The sequence below is a fragment of the Oncorhynchus nerka genome, linkage group LG26 (genome assembly GCF_034236695.1).
Source record: "Oncorhynchus nerka isolate Pitt River linkage group LG26, Oner_Uvic_2.0, whole genome shotgun sequence".
Classification (NCBI taxonomy): Eukaryota; Metazoa; Chordata; class Actinopteri; order Salmoniformes; family Salmonidae; genus Oncorhynchus; species Oncorhynchus nerka.
Window position 1 is genome coordinate 31,447,478 of NC_088421.1, and position 20,889 is coordinate 31,468,366.

Sequence of the window (20,889 nt, forward strand, 5' to 3'; positions counted from 1 at the left end):
CTATAGACAGAGACTAAAACAGGAAGCTCCCGCATTCAGGTCTGTTCGACGCTTTTCCGACCAATCTGATTCCACGCTTCAAGATTGCTTCGATCACGTGGATTGGGATATTTTCCGCATTGCGTCAAACAACAACATTGACGAATATGCTGGTTCGGTGGGTGAGTTTATTAGCAAGTGCATCAGCAATATCGTACCCACAGCAACTATTAAAACATTTCCAAACCAGAAACCGTGGATTGATGGCAGCATTCACGCGAAACTGAAAGCGCGAACCACTTCTTTTAACCAGGGCAAGGTGACCAGAAACATAACCGAATACAAACAGTGTAGCTATTCCCTCCACAAGGCAATCAAACAAGCTAAGCGTCAGTATAGAGACAAAGTAGAGGCGCAATTCAACGGTTCAGACAAAAGAGGTATGTGGCAGGGTCTACAGTCAATCACAGATTATAAAAAGAAAACCAGCCCCATCGCGGACCAGGATGTCTTGCTCCTAGACAGACTAAACAACTTCTTTGCTCGCTTTGAGGACAATACAGTGCCACTGACAAGGCCCGCTACCAAAACCTGTGGACTCTCCTTCACTGCAGCTGACCCTCGCAAGGCTGCAGGCCCAGACGGCATCCCCAGCCGCGTCCTCAGAGCATGCGCAGACCAGCTGGCTGGTGTGTTTACGGACATATTCAATCAATCCTTGTCCCAGTCTGCTGTTCCCACATGCTTCAAGAGGGCCACCATTGTTTCTGTTCTCAAGAAAGCTACGGTAACTGAGCTAAACGACTACCGCCCCGTAGCACTCACTTCCGTCATCATGAAGTGCTTTGAGAGACTAGTCAAGGACCATATCACCTCCATCCTACCTGACACCCTAGACCCACTCCAATTTGCTTACCGCCCCAATAGGTCCACAGACGACGCAATCGCAACCATACTGCACACTGCCCTAACCCATCTGGACAAGAGGAATACCTATGTGAGAATGCTGTTCATCGACTACAGCTCAGCGTTTAACACCATAGTACCCTCCAAACTCATCATCAAGCTCAAGACCCTGGGTCTCAACCCCGCCCTGTGCAACTGGGTACTGGACTTCCTGACGGGCCACCCCCAGGTGGTGAGGGTAGGTAACAACCCGCTGATCCGCGGGGTGGAGATGTATATACTGTACTCTATACCATCTACTCCATCTTGCCTATGCCGTTCTGTACCATCACTCATTCGTATATTTTTATGTAAATATTCTTCATCCCTTTACACCTGTGTGTATAAGATAGTTGTTAGGTTAGATTACTCGTTGGTTATTACTGCACTGTCGGAACTAGAAGCACAAGCATTTCGCTATGCTCGCATTAACATCTGCTAACCAGTATGTGACAAATAACATTTGATTTGATTTGATAGAGATAAAACAGAGCTTTCTTTTTCTCTCTCTCTTTGAACCTCTCATTCCATATCTCTACCTCTATATTCCTCCCCCTTTACATCTGTCTTTCCTTTCTTCATAACTAATTCTCTCTTACTATTGCTTTTGTCTCCATTCTCTAACTCTTTCCCTGTAGCCTACAGTATTCTCCATGTACAGTATCTATGTACAGTTGATGTCCGAAGTTTACATACACCTTAGCCAAATACATTTACATTTTCACACTCCTGACAATTAATCCTAGTAACAATGTCCTGTTCAGGCCAGTTAGGATCACCACTTTATTTTAAGAATGTGAAATGTCAGAATAATAGTAGAGAGAATCATTTATTTGAGCTTTTATTTCTTTCATCACATTCTCAGTGGGTCAGATGTTTACATACACTCAATTAGTATTTGGTAGCATTGCCTTTAAATTGTTTAACTTGGGTCAAACGTTTCAGGTAGCCTTCCCACAACCTTCCCACAATAAGTTGGGTGAATTCTGGCAGAGCTGGTGTAACTGAGTCAGGTTTGTAAGCCTCCTTGCTCGCACACGCCTTTCAGTTCTGCCCACAAATATTCTATAGAATTTGAGGTCAGGGCTTTGTGATGGCCACTCCAATACCTTGCCTTTGTTGTCCTTAAGCCATTTTACCACAACTTTGGAAGTATGCATTGTCCATTTGGAAGACCCATTTGCGACCAAGCTTTAACTTCCTGACTGATGTCTTGTGATGCTGCTTCAATATGTGCACATATTTTTCCATCCTCACGATGCCTTCTATTTTGTGAAGTGCACCAGTCCCTCCTGCAGCAAAGCACCCCCACAACATGATGCTGCCACCCCCATGCTTCACGGATGGGATGGTGTTCTTCGGCTTGCAAGCCTCACCCTTTTTCCTCCAAACATAATGATGGTCATTATGGCCAAACAGTTCTAGTTTTGTTTCATCAGACCAGAGGACATTCCTCCAAAAAGTATGATCTTTGTCCCCATGTGCAGTTGCAAACCGTAGTCTGGCTTTTTTTATGGCGGTTTTGGAGCAGTGGCTTCTTCCTTGCTGAGCGGCCTTTCAGGTTATGTTGATATTGCTCCCAAGGATGAACCAGACTTGTGGAGGTCTACAATTTTGTTTCTGAGGTATTGGCTGATTTCTTTTCATTTTGCCATGATGTCAAGCAAAGAGGCACTGAGTTTGAAGGTAGGCATTGAAATACATACACAGGTACACCTCCAATTGACTCAAATGATGTCAATTAGTCTATCAGAAGCTTCTAAAGCCATGACATTATTTTCTGTAATTTTCCAAGCTGTTTAAAGGCACAGTCAACTTTGTGTATGTAAACTTCTGACCCACTGGAATTGTGATACAGTGAATTATAAGTGAAATAATCTGTCTGTAAACAATTGTTGGAAAATGTACTTGTGTCATGCACAAAGTAGATGTCCTAACTGACTTGCCAAAACTATAGTTTGTTAACAAGAAATCTGTGTGTATGTAAACTTCCAACTTCAACTGTACATCTCTTAGCCTTGGCTCTTCCTTTCTCTCTTTCTTTATCTTCCCTGTACTTCTCCTTCTTTTATCTCAATACCTCCATAATGAGTCTCTCAGTCTGTATTTATAGAACCTTATAAGCTAACTTTTTCAGCATGCAGATATAATTAAGATACAGCTATTATAAACAAGCCAGGCAAAGTTGCAGCTCAATACTCAGCTTTCACAAACAGCAGTTACTCCCTGTGTCACCACAGTTTCTCAAGAACACTGTAGTTGTCCCTGATGTGTTTTGTATTTCAGTGTGGGACTAATTCTACACTACACCGGATAAGGAAATCCCCCAAACCAGTGTAGAGATGAATATGGTTCCTCCAGGGAGACTTTCACACCCACCTGTATACAACACCCTTTCTGTGCAGGAAGAACAGGCCCACAGCGATCTCTGCAGCATAGAACCTACAAAGGCAACAACATGATCACTTAGAAAAACATGTAAATAAGTGAAAAGTGTGATGATTTTTCAAAACAGTAGATGTTACAGAAAGGTATAATACCAGGTTGATAATACAGTACATCCATTTACAGAGAGCTGACTTTGAGGATATAGATGCTGTGCACTATTGACCTTAAACCTGTCTTATAGGTGAGCTAGGTCTATATGTATGGCTGGGGCTATAGCCAGTGACAACAGACTGTAACTTACACTGCCTGTGGCTCCTTGAACTTGCCCACACGCTGAATGTGGTACATGAGGTCCCCTCCGTTAATATACTCCATCACAAAGTACAGACGATCCTAGGAGAGATGACAGAGATGGAGAGAGATAGAGATGACAGAGATGGAGCGAGGGAGAGAGAGAGAGTCATCAACATCAAACAAACCTTCACAAAAGTTGAAAGGCAGGATGTAGTGTTTATAGAACACCTCTGTAGTGACTGACCCACAGCCTCCTATTAATACCTGTACTACCTGACCCACAGCCTCCTATTAATACCTGTACTACCTGACCCACAGCCTCCTATTAATACCTGCACTACCTGACCCACAGCCTCCTATTAATACCTGTACTACCTGACCTACAACCTCCTATTAATAACTGTACTACCTGACCCACAGCCTCCTATTAATACCTGTACTACCTGACCCACAGCCTCCTATTAATACCTGTACTACCTGACCCACAGCCTCCTATTAATACCTGTACTACCTGACCCACAGCCTCCTATTAATACCTGTACTACCTGACCCACAGCCTCCTATTAATACCTGTACTACCTGACCTACAGCCTCCTATTAATACCTGTACTACCTGACCTACAGCCTCCTATTAATACCCTGTACTAGCCTCCTATTAATACCTGACCTACAGCCTCCTATTAATACCTGTAGCCTCCTATTAATACCCTACCTGACCTACTACCTCCACAGCCTCCTATTAATACCTGTACTGACCTGACCACAGCCTCCTATTAATACCTGTACTACCTGACCCACAGCCTCCTATTAATACCTGTACTACCTGACCCACAGCCTCCTATTAATACCTGTACTACCTGACCCACAGCCTCCATTAATACCTGTACTCCACAGCCTCCTATTAATACCTGTACTACCTGACCCACAGCCTCCTATTAATACCTGTACTACCTGACCTACAGCCTCCTATTAATACCTGTACTACCTGACCCACAGCCTCCTATTAATACCTGTACTACCTGACCCACAGCCTCCTATTAATACCTGTACTACCTGACCCACAGCCTCCTATTAATACCTGTACTGACCCACACCTATTAATACCTGTATACCTGACCCTACAGCCTCCTATTTAATACCTGTACACTACCTGACCTACAGCCTCCTATTAATACCTGTACTACCTGACCCACAGCCTCCTATTAATACCTGTACTACCTGACCCACAGCCTCCTATTAATACCTGTACTACCTGACCCACAGCCTCCTATTAATACCTGTACTACCTGACCCACAGCCTCCTATTAATACCTGTACTACCTGACCTACAGCCTCCTATTAATACCTGTACTACCTGACCTACAGCCTCCTATTAATACCTGTACTACCTGACCTACAGCCTCCTATTAATACCTGTACTACCTGACCTACAGCCTCCTATTAATACCTGTACTACCTGACCCACAGCCTCCTATTAATACCTGTACTACCTGACCCACAGCCTCCTATTAATACCTGTACTACCTGTACACTACCTTAATACCTGTACTACCTGACCTACACAGCCTCCTATTAATACCTGTACTACCTGACCACAGCCTCCTATTAATACCTGTACTACCTGACCCACAGCCTCCTATTAATACCTATACTACCTGACCTACAGCCTACCTACCTGACCCACAGCCTCCTATTAATACCTGTACTACCTGACCCACAGCCTCCTATTAATACCTGTACTACCTGACCTACAGCCTCCTATTAATACCTGTACTACCTGACCCACAGCCTCCTATTAATACCTGTACTACCTGACCCACAGCCTCCTATTAATACCTGTACTACCTGACCCACAGCCTCCTATTAATACCTGTACTACCTGACCCACAGCCTCCTATTAATACCTGTACTACCTGACCCACCTATTAATGTACTACCTGACCCACAGCCTCTATTAATACCCTATTAATACCTGACTACCTGACCTACAGCCTCCTATGACCCACAGCCTCCTATTACTGTACTGTACTACCTGACCCACAGCCTCCTATTAATACCTGTACTACCTGCCTCCTATTAATACCTGTACTACCTGACCCACAGCCTCCTATTAATACCTGTACTACCTGACCCACAGCCTCCTATTAATATTAATACCTGTACTACCCCACAGTACTACCTGACCCACAGCCTCCTATTAATACCTGTACTACCTGACCCACAGCCTCCTATTAATACCTGTACTACCTGACCCACAGCCTCCTATTAATACCTGTACTACCTGACCTGTACAGCCTCCTATTAATACCTGTACTACCTGACCCACAGCCTCCTATTAATACCTGTACTACCTGACCCACAGCCTCCTATTAATACCTGTACTACCTGACCCACAGCCTCCTATTAATACCTGTACTACCTGACCCACAGCCTCCTATTAATACCTGTACTACCTGACCCACAGCCTCCTATTAATACCTGTACTACCTGACCCACAGCCTCCTATTAATACCTGTACTACCTGACCCACAGCCTCCTATTAATACCTGTGACCTACAGCCTCCTATTAATACCTGACCTGACCACAGCCTCCTAGCCTCCTATTAATAACTACCTGTACTACCTGACCCACAGCCTCCTATTAATACCTGTACTACCTGACCCACAGCCTCCTATTAATACCTGTACTACCTGACCCACAGCCTCCTACACCTGACCCACAGCCTCCTATTAATACCTGTACTACCTGACCCACATTAATACCTGTACTACCTGACCCACAGCCTCCTATTAATACCTGTACTACCTGACCCACAGCCTCCTATTAATACCTGTACTACCTGACCCACAGCCTCCTATTCCTATTAATACCTGTACTACCTGACCCACAGCCTCCTATTAATACCTGTACTACCTGACCCACAGCCTCCTATTAATACCTGTACTACCTATTAATACCTGTACTACCTGACCCACAGCCTCCTATTAATACCTACTACCTGACCTCTACCTATTAATACCTGCCTCCTATTAATACCTGTACCTGACCCACAGCCTCCCTGACCCACAGCCTCCTATTAATACCTGTACTACCTGACCCACAGCCTCCTATTAATACCTGTACTACCTGACCACAGCCTCCTATTAATACCTGTACTACCTGACCTATTAATACCACAGCCTCCTATTAATACCTGTACTACCTGACCCACAGCCTCCTATTAATACCTGTACTACCTGACCCACAGCCTCCTATTAATACCTGTACTACCTGACCTACAGCCTCCTATTAATACCTGTACTACCTGACCTACAGCCTCCTATTAATAACTGTACTACCTGACCTACAGCCTCCTATTTAATACCTGTACTACCCCACAGCCTCCTATTAATACCTGACCTGACCCACAGCCTCCTATTAATAACTGTACAGCCTCCTATTAATACCTGTACTACCTGACCCACAGCCTCCTATTATTATACTACCTGACCCACAGCCTCCTATTAATACCTGTACTACCTGACCCACAGCCTCCTATTAATACCACCTGACCCACAGCCTCCTATTAATACCTGTACTACCTGACCCACAGCCTCCTATTAATACCTGTACTACCTGACCCACAGCCTCCTATTAATAACACAGACCTACAGCCTCCTATTAATACCTGTACTACCTGACCTACATCCTCCTATTAATACCTGTACACTATTAATACCTGACCTGACCCTACAGCCTCCTATTAATACCTGTACTACCTGACCTACAGCCTCCTATTAATACCTGTACTACCTGACCTACAGCCTCCTATTAATACCTGTACTACCTGACCTACATCCTCCTATTAATAACTGTACTACCTGACCTACAGCCTCCTATTAATACCTGTACTACCTGACCCACAGCCTCCTATTAATAACTGTACTACCTGACCTACAGCCTCCTATTAATACCTGTACTACCTGACCCACAGCCTCCTATTAATACCTGTACTACCTGAACCACAGCCTCCTATTAATACCTGTCCTACCTGAACCACAGAAATAGAAAGCTGACAGACGTCAACGGAGGAAACAAAACACAGTAGGTTTGTACCCTCATCAGTACCCTGCTGATGTACACAACATAGAAGACCAACAGTCCCATAATCCATCCCTGAAGTGTATGAAAGCCCAGCAGGTGTCAGGTGTAACCTTCAGACCTGAGTGGTTTATTGTTTTATGAAAGGCCTTATAAGTCATCTGTCAGTCAGACAGACAGAGAGGCTGGAGCAGGACTCTCCACAGGGCTGATTGAAGACAGAGGCCTCTCTTCTCTCTCTGCTCCCTCTGCTCTGTAGATCTATATGATGGGGTTGTTTGGAGAGGTTCAACTCACTCAATTCACTGGCCACTGTGTTGAAGCAGTGTGTGCCGTGTACACGCACAAAGACAATGACACAAAATAAATATATACACATTAAATACACACATTTGTTTTACTATCGTATTGGGGACCAAACGATTGATTCCCATTCAAAATCCTATTTTCCCTAAACCTTAACCCTAAACCGTACCCTTAACCTAACCCTAATTCTAACCCTAACCCGAATTCTAACCCTAAACCTAAACCCAACCCCTAAGCCTAAAATAGTAATGTTCCTTGTGGGGACAGGCAAAATGTCTTCACTTGGCAGAACTGTCTTTGTTTTCTTATCCTTGTGAGGACTTCACACACAAGCCCGTGCTCTACAGGAGGGTGTGGAGATGCATCGTCAAGGGCTCTGTCTGTTTCTTCTCAGTGAGAGGTTCATGAAAGAGTGATGAGAACACACTGAGGAGGCCTCCTCTATTATTCAGCTGCAGGATGACCCCTGAACCCCTTAGTCCCACTGGGAATCCCCTGTGTGTGTGTGTGTGTGTGTGTGTGTGTGTGTGTGTGTGTGTGTGTGTGTGTGTGTGTGTGTGTGTGTGCGTGCGTGCGTGCGTGTGTGTGTGTGTGCGTGCGTGCGTGCGTGCGTGCGTGCATGTGTAAGTCCATGTATGTATGCCCATGTGTGCATGTGTGTGTACAGTACCTACCACAGTCTGAAAGCAGGAGTGGAGTGCAGTGAGGAACGGTGGTTTGTCTCTCTGGGCCAGGACTCTCTTCTCCACCATGGTACACTCCACATCATCATCCTGGATCACCACGTCCTTCTTCAGGATCTTGACGGCGTACAGCTCCTCTGTGGACTTCATCTCTGCCAGCATCACCTACACAGGGACACCTGGGGTTAAAGGTGCTTTCTCTCCACGGGATTTACACCACTAGCCCTAACCCTAACCTTAAAGGGACATTACATTCCAAAAATATAAGTTTGTCAGATGTTTTCACACCTCAAAAGTAGTCTACCGAATATGTAAAAAATTATCCCTGCCATTGGTTCTGCTGGTCCAGCTTGATGCCTCAACGTCTAATGAATTCAACTACTCACATGTTACATTCCCAGCCCCTTCTCGTACCTTGCCAAAGCTGCCCTTCCCCAGCAGAGCCAGAAAGTTGAAGTCACTGAGTCGGACACGGTCCATTCCGGGCATGGTGCGGTCCGAGCTGAACCGTCTGTGGTCTGCTGGCGTAATCACTTTCTTCCCATGGCCCAGCTTGGCTTTCTACGTCGCAAAACACATGTACGTACGCACGCACGCACGCACGCACGCACGCACGCACGCACGCACGCACGCACGCACGCACACACACACACACACACACACACACACACACAAACTTGTTACACCACATTTTATTAACCCCACATATTACAATTCATTCTACATGCTCCACAGACATGACTCAACATCCAACAAACAAAATAACAAAAATGGCATGAGGTGCTTGATGCAGCCTGCCAAGTAAATTATCTGTCCTTAAGGGAGAGAACGTATCCCAAATGGCACCCATAGGCCTCTAGTCTAAAGTAGTGCACTATAAAGGGAACAGGGGGCTATTTGGGATGCATCCAGATTCTTTCTTTCACACAACCAACATGATGAAATCCTACTCTTCTGATTCTGACAGCATCAAATGCAACCCAGTGCTCAGCTGCCTTTCATCCAGTGTCTATTGGTGTGGAACAGAGTTGAGACCAAGCATTAAAGGGGCAATCTGCGATTGCTACATCCATTTTGGGACTTTTAAATGAATTATATATATCCATTGATTCGTCAAGAATATAACTTAGAAATGCCTCATGAGAGTAGTTCAACTGTCATCAGAACCCAAAATATAAGATTGATTTACTAATTGTAAACAAACACTGTATAGATTCAAAATAGTTAAAATAGTTAAAATCAGATGGATGGTCAGTTCTTGCATCCATAGCTCTGTCAATACATTTCCCTAACCCTATCCCTCAGGTGTTTACCCAAAAAAGCAGAGGGGTGTCCACTTTGGTTTTGTTTAAAGAACAGATTGCCCCTTTAATTGTCTCCTGCCTATGAGACTGACAGAGAGTCAGTCAGAAAGTATAGTCTGGTGCTCTGGGACTTGTGGGAGTTCCATAACAGCTGTTCTGGAGTCAGGTAATATTCCTCAGAGTCACAAACACTATTTCCACTCATCTGTCTGCTTTATGGTAGCTTTAACACTGGGATAGATGCCATGGTAATAGACTGCTACCATGCTCTAGTGGGGCTATGCTTTGACGATAGGCTTACAGCTATTAAGATCTACATATTTTCAAGGCTTCAGAATGGACCCATGATGAAGCTACTTCATAGCTAGTAGGGAGATGGTAATAACAAGTTCCTATAGAGCTTCAGAACCAATTTATATCCCAAACAACACAAACTAATTCAGAAAATGAATGCAGAAGCACCAAGACAACATAAAGATTTGATAACCAAAAGTTGTAATAACAGAACAATTCAGATGTTTTGATGTTTCATATCGACTGATTGGAGCATAAAAAAATATATTTGTTGCCATTTGATTGACAGTTATCCAGAGTAGTATTTGGCATTATTGTGAGGCATGGGTGTGGGTCAGTAGGGGTGTCTCTGTGCCCCTTTGTGACAATGATTGGACTGCCATGTCCCCAACACAGAGGGCAATTAGAGCTCACCGGCCACCACTGCAGCTCCAACCGCTGTCTGTTTCTTTCAGATAACAAGAGAAAAAGGAAACTAACACCCAGCAGAGAGACAACTGTTGCCAGGCCAACTAGCTGTCTATGATTGCATTTCAGAAAGAACTGAAGCCTTGGACCAGACTCACTATCACGGTCCTGATTCTATTATGATTCTGGTGATGAATGCACACCTGATGAAAAATACAAACACGATTTGACAAAATGAACTGCAATTTTTAAAGGACCAGTTGACTTTGTCTTTTCGATAACTAGGTCTTTTTAATTTGTTGAAATTTGTCTCTGGACACCAGGGAAAGACTCTTGACACTCTGATGAAGGCCAACCGTTGCCGCTGGCTATAGACCACCTTCTGCCCCCAGCTGTGCCTTGGACACCATATGTGAACTGATTGCCCCCCATCTATCTTCAGAGCTCGTGCTGTTAGGTGACCTAAACTGGGACATGCTTAACACCCCGGCCATGCTACAATCTAAATTTGATGTACCTCAATCTCACACGAATTATCAATGAACGCACCAGGTACAACCCCAAATCCGTAAACACAGGCACCCTCATAGATATCATCCTAACCAACCTGCCCTCCAAATACACCTCTGCTGTCTTCAAACAGGATCTCAGCAATCACTGCCTCATTGCCTGCGTCTGTAATGGGTCTGCGGTCAAATTACCATCCCTCATCACTGTCAAACGCTCCCTTAAACACTTCAGCAAGCAGGCCTTTCTAATGGACCTGGCCCGGGTATCCTGGAAGGATATTGACCTCATTCCGTCAGTAGAAGTTGCCTGGTTATTCTTTAAAAGGGACTTCCTCACAGTCTTAAATAAGTCCCATTCAAGAAATGTAGGACCAGGAACAGATATAGCCCGTTGTTCACTCCAGACCTGACTGCCCTTGACCAGCACAAAAACATTCTGTGGCGTACTGCATTAGCATCGAATAGCCCCCGCGATATGCAACTTTTCACGGAGGTTAGGAACCAATATACACAGGCAGTTAGGAAAGCAATGGCTAGCTTTTTCAAACAGAAATTTGCATCCTGTAGCACAAACTCCAAAGAGTTCTGGGACACTGTAAAGTTCATGGAGAATAAGAGCACCTCCTCTCAGCTGCCCACCTCACTGAGGATAGGAAACACTGTCACCACCGATAAATCCACGATAATTGAGAATTTCAATAAGCATTTTTCTACAGCTGGCCTTGCTTTCCACCTGGCCACCCCTACCCTGGTCAACATCTAGACCCCTATAAATCAGCAAAACTAGACAATCTGGACCCTCCCTTTTAAAATTATTAGGCAAAATTGTTACAACCCCTATTTCTAGCCTGTTCAACCTCCCTTTCTTATTGTCTGAGATCCCCAAAGATTGAAAAGCTGCTGCGGTCATCCCCCTCTTCTAGACCCAAACTGCTACAGACCTATATCTATCCTACCCTGCCTTCCAAGGTCTTCGAAAACCAAGTTAACAAAGAGATCACCGACCATTTCGAATCCCAACACACCCTCTCCGCTATGCAATCTGGTTTCAGAGCTGGTCATGGGTGCACCTCAGCCACGCTCAGGGTCATAAACGATATCATAACCTCCATCGATAAGAGACAATACTGTACAGCTGTATTCATCGACTTGGCCAAGGCTTTCAACTCTGTCAATCAACAACATTCTTATTGGCAGACTCAACAGCCTTGGTTATTCAAATGACTGCCTCGCCTGGTTCACCAACTACTTCTCAGACTGAGTTCAGTGTGTCAAATCGGAGGGCCTGTTTTTGGCACCTCTGGCAGTCTCTATGGGGGTGCCACAGGGTTTAATTCTCGGGCCGACTCTTTTCTCTGTATCCATCAATGATGTCGCTCTTGCTGTTGGTGATTCTCTGATCCACCACTACGCAGACGATACCATTCTGTATACATCTGGCCCTTCTTTGGACACTGTGTTAACTAACCTCCAGACGAGCTTCAACGCCATGCAACACTCCTTCCGTGGCCTCCAACTGCTCTTAAATGCAAGTAAAACTAAATGCATGCTCTTCAACTGATCGCTACCAACACCTGCGCGCCCGTCTAGCATCACTACACTGGACGGTTCTGACTTAGAATATGTGGACATCTACAAATACCTAGGTGTCTGGTTAGACTGTAAACTCTCCTTCCAGACTCACATTAAGCATCTCCAATCCAAAATTAAATCTAGAATCGGCTTACTATTTCGTAACAAAGCGTCCTTCACTCATGCTGCCAAACATACCCTCGTAAAACGGACTATCCTATCGATCCTTGACTTTGGCGATGTAATTTACAAAATAGCCTTCAACACTCTACTCTGCATATTGGATGCAGTCTATCACAGTGCCATCTGTTTTGTCAACAAAGCCCCATATACTACCCACCACTGCAACCTGTATGCTCTCGTTGGCTGGCCCTCGCTTCATATTTGTCGCCACACCCACTGGCTCCAGGTCATCTATAAGTATTTTCTAGGTAAAGCCCCGCCTTATCGCAGCTCACTGGTCACCATAGCAGCACCCACCCGTAGCACGCGCTCCAGCAGGTATATTTCACTGGTCACCCCCAAAGCCAATTCCTCCTTTGGCCACCATTACTTCCAGTTCTCTGCTGCCAATGACTGGAACGAATTGCAAAAATCACTGAAGCTGGAGACTCATATCTCCCTCACTAACTTTAAGCACCAGCTGTCAGAGCAGCTCACATATCACTGCACCTGTACATAGCCCATCTGTAAATAGCCCATCCAACTACCTCATCCCCATACTGTTATTTTATTTTTTGCTCCTTCACACCCCGGTATCTCTACTTGCACATTCATCTTCTGCACATCTATCACTCCAGTGTTTAATTGCTAAATTGTAATTATTTTGCCACTATGGCCTATTTATTGCCTTACCTCCCTTATCTTACCTCATTTGCACACACTGTATATCTACTTTTTTTCTATTGTGTTATTGACTGTATGTTTGTTTATTCCATGTGTAACTGTGTTGTTGTTTGTGTCGCACTGCTTTGCTTTATCTTGGCCAGGTCGCAGTTGTAAATGAGAACTTGTTCTCAACTAGCCTACCTGTTTAAATAAAGGTGAAATATAAAATAAAATAAAATAAAATAAAAATTGTTCAAAATCGTATAATATAAGTCGCTGGGGATTTTGTAAGATGCACAGAGCATTCATTTTCAAGTGGCTCTTATGATGGTTGACAGCGTTCTAGACCCAGCTTCTGTAGCAGGATGCAGAGAGAGACTGGGAGGTCCCAGTGGAAGTGGGGCATAAAGGTGGGCTGACTGATGTATGATTGCTCAGAGACAGACGCTAAACCAGTCTATAGACAGGAGAGGCTAATGCAAGCAGAGCATCAGGACCGGCCCTTTACTGCACCGACACACCACCAACAACAAGCATGAACTTCAGAACGTCATCATGTTAGACCTACAGGGAGATTATAGGTAGGTGTGTTGACATTAACGTTGACTAAATGGGTTGGTAGTGTTAGGTGGTGTTATTGGTTTCCAATCTAGTGGCTATTGGTATGAAAAAGAGCAGCTAGCTCTAGTGGTCAACATCAGAATGGCAATTAAACACAAGGTGCAATGTTTTCTTTTTTTATGTACGCAAAGCATTAAAAAGGCACTTTTTAAGTAAGTACTCACTACAGTACTTACTTACTATGTCACTACAGTTTTATGTTAGCTGATATTATGACTTAAATGCTTTCCAATGATGGTTATATGTAATGTGTTGGAATCTGAAGTTTAGTTTGTACAACAAAAAAGCTTAACGTAGATGAGAAGTTAGACAATGTGAAACATACAATAGATTTTGTGAGAGCATTTGCCCATTGAGTTTACCGCACACACACACACACACACACACACACACACACACACACACACACACACACACACACACACACACACACACACACACACACACACACACACACACACACACACACACACACACACACACACACACACACACACACAAACCTATACAATTGAATCCAATCCAATGTTGCCACCTTGTGGAGGAGAGTGTGTGCACACACCAAGGCGTGCATGTACAGGACAGTTCATCACGATACACATGCCCACATGCTTAACCACTTATTAGCCTTCTATAGTCTAGGCTTGTGATGGACTAATAGAAGGCGGGCTGCGGACCACACTACTGGCCAATAAGGAGGGGTCATTGTCAGTCTTAGCCAATGAGTAGCAGTGGTGTTGCTCTCCTGGGCAATGACAGTGCATTGCTGAGCCTGAGATGGTGAGGATGAGGACCCCTCCAGAGGTCTGTGTGGTCCACAGATTTACTAACATCAACGCTGTGTGTGTTTGTGTGTGTGTGTTTATGCGTGTGTCTGTGTGTGTGTGTGTGTGTGTACAATGTGTGACGTAATAGTGAAAATGTGAGAATTTCTCTTGCATAGCAGACCAGGTCTGGAATTGCTCCTAACCACATGACCTGACCTGTACAAACTTGGCATCTTTGTTAGTAAATCACGTTTGAAGAAGCTGAGCGCTACTCAAACCATCAGAGGAGAGGTGTGAGACATCAATGGAAGAAGACAAGAGGAGACTGCAGAGCTGATAGAGAAGGGTGGGAAAAGGAGGGATGGTTAAAGGAGAGGTGGGGGGCAGAAGAGCTACCTTGAGGTAGTGGTTTAATTGGCAGGCCTAGAAGAGACAGGAAAGAGAAGCTACAGTGGTAGTAAGTCCCCACCACCCCTTTAAAGCGCTTCGATATCCATGATTATTAACAGCTTATTTTTAATAAAGGATGGCATTATCAGCACATACAGAGAATGTCAAAACCATCTCTCACAATATGCAACGGACACCATGATCAAGAGCTACAATATTCTAATGATACTATACACCTGTAGAGGCATCTCTCTTTCTCTCTTTCTCTCTTTCTCACACTCTCTCTCTCTCTCTCTCTTTCTCTCTCTCTCTCTCTGTCTCTCTCTCTGTTCCTGATGATGATGTTCTGGTTTCCCAGGCAACCCACCCAGACTTGTGAAAACCCTGGCCTTGGAGGGATGTGAAGGCTGTTGAATAGAGCGACATGAGAATTAAAACAACCCAACTACATGTAGGTCTCAGGAGACTTGGTTTCAGGACAGGAGACTACGCGAGGAAAGGAGGTCATATGGTTTTGCCCGGTGGTACTGTGTCAGTAGTTTGTATGGATTAAAGAGACAGAGGAAAATAGACAGAAAAAGAGAAATGTGAAAGAGGCTAGTAGTACTCTGAGAGCATTCATTCCAAGTAATATTCAATCACACAGCTAAAGAGGAGAGAGTAATATTCAATCACACAGCTAAAGAGGAGAGAGTAATATTTAAACACACAGCTAAAGAGGAGAGAGTAATATTTAAACACACAGCTAAAGAGGAGAGAGTAATATTTAAACACACAGCTAAAGAGGAGAGAGTAATATTCAATCACACAGCTAAAGAGGAGAGAGAGAACAACATCATCATGGTGGCTCAGTATCTCCGAGAGCTCTGGAATCAGGAAATGATCAATTTGTTAAGGGAGAGTGTTTAGGTATTTATGTGCGTGTGTGTTTGTGTGTGTGTGTGTATGTGTGTATGTGTGTTTGTATGTGTGTGTGTGTGTGTGTGTGTGTGTGTGTGTGTGTGTGTGTGTGTGTGTGTGTGTGTGTGTGTGTGTGTGTGTGTGTGTGTGTGTGTGTGTGTGTGACAGTGAGAAGACTGCTTGGTGGGAGGCAAGATTGTTATTCAACAATGTGACAGTAACCAATTATTATTCCATCCAGAGATCTAAAAAAGAAATATGTAATTCCTAGAATTTCACACGCACACACTCTCTAATGTCTTTCCCAGTGAGTGGTTGATGGACTACAAATCCCATGATCCTCTTCTCCTCACCTCAAACTTATGCCTGAGCTCCATGTTGACATCGTCGATCTCAGGGATGGGAACGTTGTAGTACTCCCCTTCCTCCTGGCACAGCATCTTGTACCTGCAGAGTGGACCACAGCAGCACTGTCAGAATCTGTCAATCAATCAGGTTAACCAATTTAAAAAATGATCTTTGTTGACTTCACTATACTGGACCAGGACCAAACACAAATGTAAGCATCAGTGATACTCAATAGAGGTTTTGCAGCTGGCAGTGCTCTGTATTGATATGTATAATGTGTTTATAGTAAGTCTAGCATCGATACTGCAATGCCAGCAGAATGGATATCTCTGTTTACAGTTGGCTGATCTGATGTGTACCCATTCTGGCACATTTCCCCACTGGCAGAACACACACACACACACACACACACACACACACACACACACACACACACACACACACACACACACACACACACACACACACACACACACACACACACACACACACACACACACACACACACACACACACACACACACACACACACACACCTCATTACTAAGCATCAGGGACCATCTGTATACACTCACAGAGACACCTCTTTAAAATGTCTGCCAAACACACACATCATCATCACCACCGTCATCGTCTACAGTGATGCCTGCCGATGCCAAGCATTAAGCACTAGTGGGCCCAGGTCTTTCCAGGAAGCAATGGTCTCCTTCCCAGTCCTGGATCTTCTCCCCAGCTTCTAGCAAGGCTAAGGACACGCTGAGCACTTAGTTGTGAGTCAGGGTTGAATCAGGCTAACTGATGGAAGTATGCTATCATTAAAAGAGAGTGTTTACGTATGCCCATCCAGGCTTGTCACAGCAGCCGGACAAAAAAATCCCAACAACAACTGGTCTATGCATTAGAGCCCAGAGGGATGCTGTCTGTCTGTCTGTCTGTCTGTCTGTCTGTCTGTCTGTCTGTCTGTCTGTCTGTCTGTCTGTCTGTCTGTCTGTCTGTCTGTCTGTCTGTCTGTCTGTCCGAATGAATGAATGAATGAATGAATGGAGTTGGCACTGTCCAACAGGCTGTACTTCACTGAGTGTGTTTTGTATTTGAAAACAGTATGGACCTATTTCATATTATGAAATAGTATCAGCCATTGGATCGGACTGGAAAACTTCCAGCTACCTATATAAGTAAAGGATGAATGAACAAGAACACTAGTGTGTGTGTGTGTGTGTGTGTGTGTGTGTGTGTGTGTGTGTGTGTGTGTGTGTGTGTGTGTGTGTGTGTGTGTGTGTGAGAGAGTGTGTGTGAGTGTGTGTGTGTGTGTGCATGTGTGTGTGTGTGTGTATATGTGTGTGTGTGTGTGTATATGTGTGTGTATATGTGTGTGTGTGCCTGGGCACTTGTCTGTGTGTGAAGGATCACTAACCAGCCGCAGGCGGGGGACTTGATGAGTTCAGACACACCGAACGACATTGAGCCCATGAAGTCGTTCCTGGTGGTACGGTCCCAGTCCCACACCTCTATAGACAGACGGCGGTCCTTATCCATTACCTTCAGCTTACTGGGGGGGACACAGAGTGGGAATGTAAACACACAGGCACACATGCCATGAACACACACGGTGCACTCAAAGACACACACCCACACACTCACAAGCTGAACGACTCATTCCAAGTGGGGTTGAGTGAGGAGCGTATGGTCCTGGTCTTCTGTTTGGTCTCGTTCTTGGGGTCAGGGATGAGCTTGAGCTTCACGTAGGGGTCAGACAGACCATTAGGGTCCATGGGGATCAGGTTCCTGGCTTCCCCCACTGGAGAGAGAGAGAGAGAGAGAGAGAGAGAGAGAGAGAGAGAGAGTGAGAGACAGAAAAGGCAGAAGTTCATGTGAGAGAGCAAGAGAGAGAGAGAGAGAGAGAGAGAGAGAGAGAGAGAGAGTGAGAGTGAGAGTGAGAGACAGAGAAGGCAGAGGTTCATGTGAGAGAGAGAGACAGAGAGAGAGAGTGAGAGACAGAAAAGGCAGACGTTCATGTGAGAGAGAGACAGAGAGAGAGAGTGAGAGTGAGAGACAGAAAAGGCAGAGGTTCATGTGAGAGAGAGACAGAGAGAGAGAGTGAGAGACAGATGAGGCAGAAGTTCATGTGAGAGAGAGAGAGAGTGAGAGTGAGAGACAGGAAAGGCAGAAGTTCATGTGAGAGACCAAGAGAGAGAGAGAGAGAGAGAGAGAGAGAGAGTGAGAGACAGAAAAGGCAGAAGTTCATGTGAGAGAGCAAGAGTGAGAGAGAGAGAGAGAGAGAGAGAGAGAGAGAGAGAGAGAGACAGAAAAGGCAGAAGTTCATGTGAGAGAGCAAGAGAGAGAGAGAGAGAGAGAGAGAGAGAGAGAGACAGAGAGAGAGAGAGAGAGACAGAGAGAGAGAGACAGAGAGAGAGAGAGAGAGAGAGAGAGAGAGAGAGACAGAAAAGGCAGAAGTTCATGTGAGAGAGGAGAACAAACACCATTGTAAATACAACCCATATTTATGCCTATTTATTTTATCTTGTGTCCTTTAACCATTTGTACATTGTTAAAACACTGTATATGTATATAATATGACATTTGTAACGTCTTTATTGTTTTGAAACTTCTGTATGTGTAATGTTTACTGTTAATTTTTATTGTTTATTTCACTTTTATATATTATCTACCTCAATTGCTTTGGCAATGTTAACACATGTTTCCCATGTCAATAAAGCCCTTGAATTGAATTGAATTGAGAGAGAGTGAGAGTGAGAGACAGAAAAGGCAGAGGTTCATGTGAGAGAGAGAGAGAGAGAGAGAGAGAGAGAGAGAGAGAGAGAGAGAGAGAGAGAGAGAGTGAGAGTGAGAGTGAGAGACAGAAAAGGCAGAGGCTCATGTGAGAGAGAGACAGAGAGAGAGAGTGAGAGACAGATAAGGCAGAAGTTCATGTGTGAGAGAGAGAGAGTGAGAGTGAGAGACAGAAAAGGCAGAAGTTCATGTGAGAGAGCAAGAGAGAGAGAGAGAGAGAGAGAGAGAGAGTGCACCTGCTCATTTGAGTGCACATGGTAACAATTATCTTTGACCAGTCACTTGACAAAGAAAATAATTAAAGCAAAGTGTACAACATCATTTACGGAGAGGAAAGGAGTCTAAGTTGAGTATCTCTCAACATGCACAAAAGCAGCTGGAAGGTGAGGAAGGTGAAGAAGGTGAGGAAGGTAATCCCACTTTAATGGATCACTTGTATAAAACAGAGTTGATATTAACATTCATGTTTATCACATATTGAATTATGGAGTTAATTAATGTTGTTACTTCTGAAGTGAGCAAGTCACAGGTAGAGACGTAGTTTGAAGTCCTGGGCACATATTCACCATGACAATCAGGATCAGTTTTTATTTTGAAATCATAATGTATAAGATTACATGAACCAGGTTGGACGAGGTCCTAGATCAGCACTCTTACTGGTCAGACTCCTTATGAATCCAGGCCGTGTTAACCACTGTAAAATGAAGTGGAACTCCCAAAAAGCAACATTTCATCATCATGTCTTGTTGTATAACCCTGTACTTTCTCAGCTGTCAGTTTGCGTGACAACCAACTCATAGAGACAGTCAGCGCTGGGTCTTCTGGATATAGACCCAACAGGTCAACTTCACCATGGTGACAAGGTCTACAGTTCAGAACTGAAGGGTCCTCTATGGAAACAGCGTGAGAACACCGGGTAATGTTCTCCTGAAGGGTCCTCTATGGAAACAGCGTGAGAACACTGGGTAATGTTCTCCTGAAGGGTCCTCTATGGAAACAGCGTGAGAACACCGGGTAATGTTCTCCTGAAGGGTCCTCTATGGAAACAGCGTGAGAACACTGGGTAATGTTCTCCTGAAGGGTCCTCTATGGAAACAGCGTGAGAACACCGGGTAATGTTCTCCTGAAGGGTCCTCTATGGAAACAGCGTGAGAACACTGGGTAATGTTCTCCTGAAGGGTCCTCTATGGAAACAGCGTGAGAACACTGGTTAATGTTCTCCTGAAGGGTCCTCTATGGAAACAGCGTGAGAACACTGGGTAATGTTCTCCTGAAGGGTCCTCTATGGAAACAGCGTGAGAACACCGGGTAATGTTCTCCTGAAGGGTCCCTATTTGAAGCACACTGTTGAATGAAATAAACAACCACATACAGAGGGAAACAAAAAGTGTGTTCAAATAAGAACCAGCTATTAGAGATATATATAGTCACCATGGCTCTGGGCTAGCCTCGTAAATACCACACAGCCTCTCTGGGTGTCAT

General features: G+C 44.5%; 1 protein-coding gene across 1 annotated transcript in view; it reads right to left on the reverse strand.

Moving 5' to 3' along the window:
* The window catches only part of LOC115127309 (protein kinase C alpha type-like), a 103,790-nt gene that overhangs the window by 13,562 nt on the left and 69,339 nt on the right, over nucleotides 1-20,889 (reverse strand). Inside the window, exons 4-10 of the mRNA XM_065010424.1 lie at nucleotides 18,259-18,415; nucleotides 18,032-18,166; nucleotides 16,623-16,716; nucleotides 9,091-9,237; nucleotides 8,668-8,841; nucleotides 3,614-3,705; nucleotides 3,304-3,366 (exon numbers count right to left, since the gene is read on the reverse strand). Coding sequence (XP_064866496.1) covers nucleotides 3,304-3,366; nucleotides 3,614-3,705; nucleotides 8,668-8,841; nucleotides 9,091-9,237; nucleotides 16,623-16,716; nucleotides 18,032-18,166; nucleotides 18,259-18,415 — 862 coding nt within the window. The remainder of the gene's footprint in view (nucleotides 1-3,303; nucleotides 3,367-3,613; nucleotides 3,706-8,667; nucleotides 8,842-9,090; nucleotides 9,238-16,622; nucleotides 16,717-18,031; nucleotides 18,167-18,258; nucleotides 18,416-20,889) is intronic.